Genomic DNA, 7,153 nt, shown 5'->3' on the forward strand with positions numbered 1-7,153 from the left:
TATCATGTAGACATATCTTATTCCTATCACTCTTCCTTACCTCCCATGATTGACTCATCATGGTCTATACTACCTCATATAACTTATATTTATCACTTACTATCAGTTGTTTCACAAGTTTAGATAAATTTTACTTACCCATTACTTGTCTTGGTGTACATCTTACAATAGGATATCTTTCGTATGGTTGTATCTTCTCTTTGGACTACCATGTATTGTATACCAACTGTGGTCTACTCATCTAGTATTTTAAAGACTTAATGGTGTGCTACATACTTGGGATTAGCTAACTAACTTCACTTAGGAAAGATAGGTAAGAAGGGTTGACTCAAGTGTGTCAGGATTATTCTCAAGTGAATACCCATCTCAAGTCATAAGAAGTATCTTATATTTACTAATTGGAGACTCCCTAGGAGCTTCCACGGTAATTCTAAGAATTAGCAAATTTCATCCATCGGATAGATCCATAATTTATCATTAATCGTAGGATCAAACGTGTGGCCCCGGGAATCTTGCAGCCACGTAACTCTTCTGCCTCTGTCCTCTCTTGGCTACCAAGAAAGCAAAAAAACTACAAAACCATCTCAGATCGTGGCGTTGGCAAGCAGATTAATCCGGCAGCCGTCGCACCTTCGGCAGCTTCTCCGATGACACGGTGTTACGCTATTGAAAGCCGGATTATTGTTGGTCCACATCCCGTTATTGCTGGTCTGTACTTTATGTTGAAAATCAAGATTGAGAAGCACATATTGATGGTGCAGGACTGCGCACGCGGTGCTCGATGTGATGCAGCTGCTTGCTACAGGAGCGGAGGCAGGCCAGGGAAAAGAGCAGCTGCAGCATGAGGCGATGCTGAGCATCTGCATGAAGGAGCAAAGGGAAAATGGGCAGCGTGCTGCTGGCTCGATGCGGCGCAAGCGGGGAAGAAAGGAAAACACAGCGGCGACCAAGAAGGAAAACATGGCAGCGGCGAATAAATACAGTTAACAATGATCTTCAAAATAATTCGCGGCAGAAAGGGTATGAGATTAATTTACTGCTGTTGCTCTACGTCTTGAAGGATCAGATTTTTGGAGTTTAGCTATGCCTTCCGTAAATATAAAAGCTGAATGTACTGATTGTCGCTTCCCGATTTTCTTATTTGTACCGTATTAGTAGCTAGGTTCATAATGTTTCAAATAAAAATTCTACTGCTCTCTAGGTCATAGGATATGTTCAATTTTGTTCACAACATACAATTTTTTTCCTATCATCTGCTACGTAGGTTATAATTATCGTATTAGTTTTCTATGTTTTCCTATATTTTTTTTTTGTACATTTCGCTACTCATGATTTGAAGAGTCTGATAACTGCAAGCATTTTCCTCTAGGCGTTGCAAAGTAAAGGTGATGCCCAGGCCGGAGAACATGATTTTGTTTGTCATTGCAGATTGGTATCGCATTTGATATTTTGCTACTTCTAACTTTTCACTTGCATCAGCTATTCTGTTCAGGAATGTAAAGAACTATATTTTAGTTTGCATAGGATTCTTATGGGGTTATGCTTTAGAAACATAGGATTCACTTTATTCCATTTTTTCAGGCTGATACTGTTAGATGTATTGGAAAAAAAAACAGTGCTATGTATGGTCATTGGTACTGAATCATGAATCTTGCTCTTGAAAAAGTGCAGTTGCAAAGTTGCAATAATTTCAATTATTTATTCCTGGAGGTGAGCATATATTTTTCATGTCCTCACATCAATGTCTATTTTCCACTGAGTCTCCATCCATATAACAAGGCATAAAGATTTAGTCTATCTCTATGAACAAACAATGTGATATTCACTGGTTTTAATGTTTAAGGTAACTATCGTGGTTAGCTGAGTATTTTCAAACTACTTTTAGAGCGTCTACACTAAGGGTATAAACTCCATATAAAAAAATATTTGATCATAATTATTCAGTAGTAAAAATAGAAAATAGAACAATGATATCGGATTGTAGCTTCCGCAAACTCCAATTCCTACAAAACTACCTCCTTTTCAAAAGAAATGTCACAATTTTATCTTGATAGGAAAGTATCTATATACATTTTAGTGTGTAAGATATATCTGTATCTTGAAACAGTTACAAAAGTTGTTTTGGAACGAAGGTCGTTATAATTTCTCCTATAAATGTTGCAAGACTACCCAGCCATCCAGGGGGTCTGAGAGGGGCAAAACGGTTCGTCCGTTTCACCCTTCTGAAACCCGCTTTGCACCTCAACCGTCGGATCCAGTAATTATTTTTGTACCAGCCGCTGCTTGTTCTGGGTGCATGACGGCTGGGCCCGTGCATGCGTGGGGCCGTTTGTTTGAGACAACGAGGGTTCGTGCTCGCGTCGCTCAGAAAATTGAAGAGGTGAAAACCCTAGACAACCAAAGCCTCATCCTCTCCCCAATCCCGTGCCTCCCGTCCTCCCCCAATCCCTGCCTCCTCTCACCTCCTCCTCCTCCTCTAGAGACAGCGGCGGCTCGGCCCGGCCCGGCCATGGAGACGGAGCTCAGCGCGGTTGGAGGTGAGACCGAGCGGCGGCGGCAGAAGGGAGCAAAGGAGCGGCGGCGGCTGGACGCGCGGTCGCGCGCGCACTCGATTTCGTCCTCGGCACTCCCGGCGTGGACGATGGTGGCCGGCCGCGCGACGCTCGTAAGCTCGTTCTCGTTCTCTTGGGGAGAGCCACCCTCTCCAGGCTCGCTCAGGCCGCCCCTCCTCCCGCTGCTCGCCGACAACGGCGCCCGCTCGGCGGCGGCAGAGAGTGGATCGACCGAGTGGCAGGTACGAGTCCGTCCCCTCCTCCGGTGAGTGATCCGGATCTTCGCCTCCGCATCGTGGTTTACACGCTTTTTACCCTCTCCGCTCTAGAATTTGTTTTCGCCGCCCCGGATTTGATGCGCATTGGTTTACTTCAATGGTACGCCGAGCGATTCCGCGGTTGGTGTTCGGATGTGTGCAAATATTCCCACTCTTGAACGGAGTTGGGATCTGGCAGGGGGTTAGGTATTGGTGAACCGAATTGGTCGTGGTTGGGACGAATTGGTACTGCTCGTCCAGTTTGAGAATCCGAAATGGTGGTGGTGGATGGTTTGGATTAGCCCAGGGTTTGGGAATGGGTAGTTCGTGCTATCGCGCAATGCAAGTGTGGCGTTGATGATACTGTACTGAGTATTCATTGCAATTTTGAAAGTCAGAGCCTGCTCATTATCGAGTGTTTAGTTGCTTCAGATTCATATCTCAGATTAGTACAAGGAAAATATGTGTAACCTGAGATTGATTTATTCAGGTTGCGGGGTCATCGGTGCACCAAGGTCGTAACCGATTGAGAAGAGGGGAATACCAGAAATGTTCTCCTTGTTCTACGGCCTGTGGAACCATGTGTTTAGCAAGACAGAGTTCCGACTACTCATACTTGGAGTCCATAAGGCTGGGAAGACGGTAATTCATCTGAAACTTATGTTTACATGCATGAAGTATTGACCCAACCATGTCTCCTTTACGTGGCAGTATCCTCATGTTGAAGATTGAGTTTATTTCTATATGATTATTAGATTTACACTAAAACTTGACATGCTTCTAATCATGACTATGCAGACCTTGCTAGAAAAGTTGAAGTCAATCTATTTGAAAGGAGAAGGGCTTCCACATGATCGTGTCGTTCCAACTGTGGGGCTTAATATTGGACGCATTGAAGATGCAAATGTGAAACTTGTTTTCTGGTATCTGGGAGGCCAGGTATGGTTTCTTGTGCTATAGACATTAGACAAGCTTCCCCGTTCACCATTCGGGGTTGTTTTCAGTTTATGGAAGATAGATGGGCGTTTGCTCATCTATTAATGGATATCAAAATGATGAAACCTGGGAGAGATCTTGCACAAGAATATTAATTGTAACCATAGTAGAGCTGCACATGTTTTATCTACTTTTGCTAGAACCGGGCAATACACTGATTGATGTTTGGCTACACTGGTCGCCAGATTGTGTTTCACAGCTTATTTTAGTTTGACTGCAAATCTTTACTTGAGCAACAAATGTCGCATTCTATTTCAAACAGAATGACTCATTGATGCTAGAATCATGCAATTGCATTTTCTCCATGCTGTCACTCTAATTTCTGGAGATAGAACACTCTTCATTTTGCAAAACCAAGGTAGCTAGATTAGGTAGCTGGCAAATGTAGGCCAGTTTTCATTCCCTTGTTTCGAAGCCTCAAACATTAAATTTTCCTGAAGATATGCAAACTATTGAAATATTACAGTCAATATTTATACTCGAAGGCATGTAACCATCATTTTTTACAAGTTTTCCACATTCATTTAAGATCTGCAGAAAATGTTTATCTTATGTAAGACCTTGCTTCAATGGTGCAGTGATCTTGGTCTACATCCTTTATATGTACCTTATAGCTGTGCGAAAGTTTCTCGTTTACTACTACTGTCTAATCTACTTTAAGTGTTGTACAAACATAAACTTTGGCTATGAATGATGATTAACAAGTTACACCTTTCACGTTATATGATTTATGTTTTGCTTAATGAAGCATATTAAACTGTAGATATGATGTTAACTTCATGACAGCTAACAAGGAGGGATCAACTTCATTCGTAAATTTCACAAAAAATACAAGTTCGATAATAATATTTTTCTAGCTATTGCAAATTCCAATGCGGATTACATGTTTTTGACAGCCTGGCCTAAGAACAATATGGGAGAAATATTATGATGAGGCACATGCTATAGTATATGTTATTGATTCTGCCTCCGCATCAACATTTGAAGATGCCAAATCTGCTCTTGGTAAGGTGCTTCCATTTCTTCACAGAACATTAGTGTAACTCTGTATCCGTCCTTGGGACTGGAAAATTTTGGATTTACTGGAGTGAATGGTGACTCGGAACATTGTTGCTGCAGAGAAAGCGCTTCGACATGAGGATCTGCAAGAGGCCCCACTACTCATATTCGCAAACAAACAGGTTGAGGTTTACCTTTCAGTTATCTGAAATGTCATATATACTACAAAATTACCTAACAAAACTCGATACATTCACTCTCGGTTAAAAAGGAAATTTCTTGGATGAAAATTGGCCCTTGTGGAAGAATTCTATCATGTGATGCACATTAGTTGTAACTTTGGAATCCAACTCATACTGTTTGAGTGTCAGAAGATGTCAGTTTACTTTCCATGCATCATAAGGTGAAGAGCTCAAAATATGGAAGAGTAGAAACATACATTTAACCATGTGCTTGCGCTGATAGTCGTATTCTTTTCAGTCTCAGTGTTGGAGATCACAACATTTTCTAAGTGGAGAAAGTCAGACTGGGAAAAATAACTGTCCATATTATTGCTTTGAGTCCTTTGCAAGCTCATTTCATCTTGATATGTTGCTTCCGTCAGTGCCTCTTATGTATTCATGTTTGAAGGCTTACCTGTATCTATCAACAGGATTTACCAGCAGCTGTCACAGAAGAAGAGTTGGACAGACATTTTCACCTTAAAGAGTTTGATGAGAGGTCATACATGTTTGTGGCCGGGTCTGCCTATGATGGGTAAGTAGAAGAACCCCTGAAGTTTCCGAACTTATTTGCCTCGCATTGGAAAGATGGTTCGTTATTATGCTTACTGTGGTGCATATTTTGCAGAGTTAAATGGAATGCTGGCACATGGCGCTTGCACTCAGGTTGTTTCCAAGGGAAGATGTTTGCCCTTCCACACTGCTTCACCAAAAAGAAAGATGCATGCCCCCATTCTTTTTGTGATATAATCACATCTTCTGGATAGATTGTTTCTCTGACAGGTAACTTGCTGTCACTTGGTGTCATTCTTCGTAGTTTTTTTTTGCTATTACATATCATGCCCTCAACATTAAATTATGCAACATCTGTATCTATCTAATATTTTCTAAAGAATGTTAGGATTCAGAGGGCTTCAGTCTGCCAAGTGCAGAGCATTGGTGACACCAACAACTCTTGGGTCGCTTGGTGATGGTTACATTTAGAAGAGGCCAATGAAATCTATACAACTGATGAAATGTTCCCGTTCTACAAATAATCAAAGCATGAGGGCCTTCTCTATTTTTCCCAATCATATTTGTATGTTTGTTCACTTTTGTCATTTGTTTCCCACTTGCAGAGGGTTTGCTGCAGCACTGCTGGGTGTCGAGGTAGTCTGGGTGAGGCGGGTTCAGCTCTGATCCATGACCTCCTTCATGCTCCAGATCAAGCCCTCCATCAAGGTGTGGAAAATATCACTCTCGATAAGATTATGGCGATTTCGGGATTGGTATCTCAGTATTAAGCTTAATGAACCACAACCAAGTTGTTTTCGTAAAAAAGTACTATTATGAATTTCTGTAACTATCTAGATTTCTAAGTGAGATTGGAATTAGAATATATTGTTTTTAGTAATTGGCTTTGTTTTCTTAAGATAATTCGTTGATGGCTGATTTTTGGCAGTAGATGCTGCCCCTCTGAACAAGATTGGATTTTGATGAACCCAAGCGGTACTCCTCTCTGCGTTTCACTCATTTGTCAGGTAGTTTTGTCCTTCCATTGTGTTTCCTTTTCATTCTAAATCTGTGCTCCTATTGTTTCATAAAGCACTCAGAGCTATAAAAATATTTTACCAGGTAGTTGGATAATTTATAAAGATGAAACTAGCTTTTACCGATGTTGGCATCTTCTTTCTTTACATTTGCTTCTGCTTTCTTCTGATCGTCTGGAAGGACCTATACAACTGAAAAATTAATAATAGTGTCCCACATTCAGGAGACCCAAAACGGTTGTACCTTGCATCTTGGTATCGTGCATCTTCCGTCAGGATTCTACGATTCTACCTATGTTCTGCCGGTGCAATATTTGGGATACAACTGAAAAATTATTTGTGTTTGAGCCATTCATTTGTTTGGTTGGTTTCTAAATTTGTTGTATTATTTCAAAGATGTGTGTTTTAAGTTCTACTTGTATTTTTTGCAGAAGAGTATGTAGCGAGGTTATTCGTCAAAAGTATTTACAAACCATGGCACGTCTAATTGTAAGCCCCTTGACCTGGCTAGGATCACAACCCCACAGATCTTTTTCTTCGTACTCTTGTCTTTATCTAGCCTACTGGAATTAGGGCGTATAAGTTGAGATTTTAACATG

General features: G+C 41.1%; 1 protein-coding gene across 1 annotated transcript; it reads left to right on the forward strand.

The window, feature by feature from the left end:
• Nucleotides 1–3,358: 3,358 nt before the first annotated feature.
• On the forward strand, nucleotides 3,359–5,564 carry LOC124698874 (ADP-ribosylation factor-related protein 1-like). Its single transcript, XM_047231278.1, has 5 exons — nucleotides 3,359–3,451; nucleotides 3,608–3,748; nucleotides 4,702–4,810; nucleotides 4,925–4,986; nucleotides 5,457–5,564. Exons 1-5 carry the CDS (start codon nucleotides 3,359–3,361, stop codon nucleotides 5,562–5,564), a joined length of 513 nt encoding a protein of 170 aa, XP_047087234.1.
• Nucleotides 5,565–7,153: the final 1,589 nt, after the last annotated feature.

Source organism: Lolium rigidum, chromosome 3 (genome assembly GCF_022539505.1).
Source record: "Lolium rigidum isolate FL_2022 chromosome 3, APGP_CSIRO_Lrig_0.1, whole genome shotgun sequence".
NCBI classification, from domain to species: domain Eukaryota; kingdom Viridiplantae; phylum Streptophyta; class Magnoliopsida; order Poales; family Poaceae; genus Lolium; species Lolium rigidum.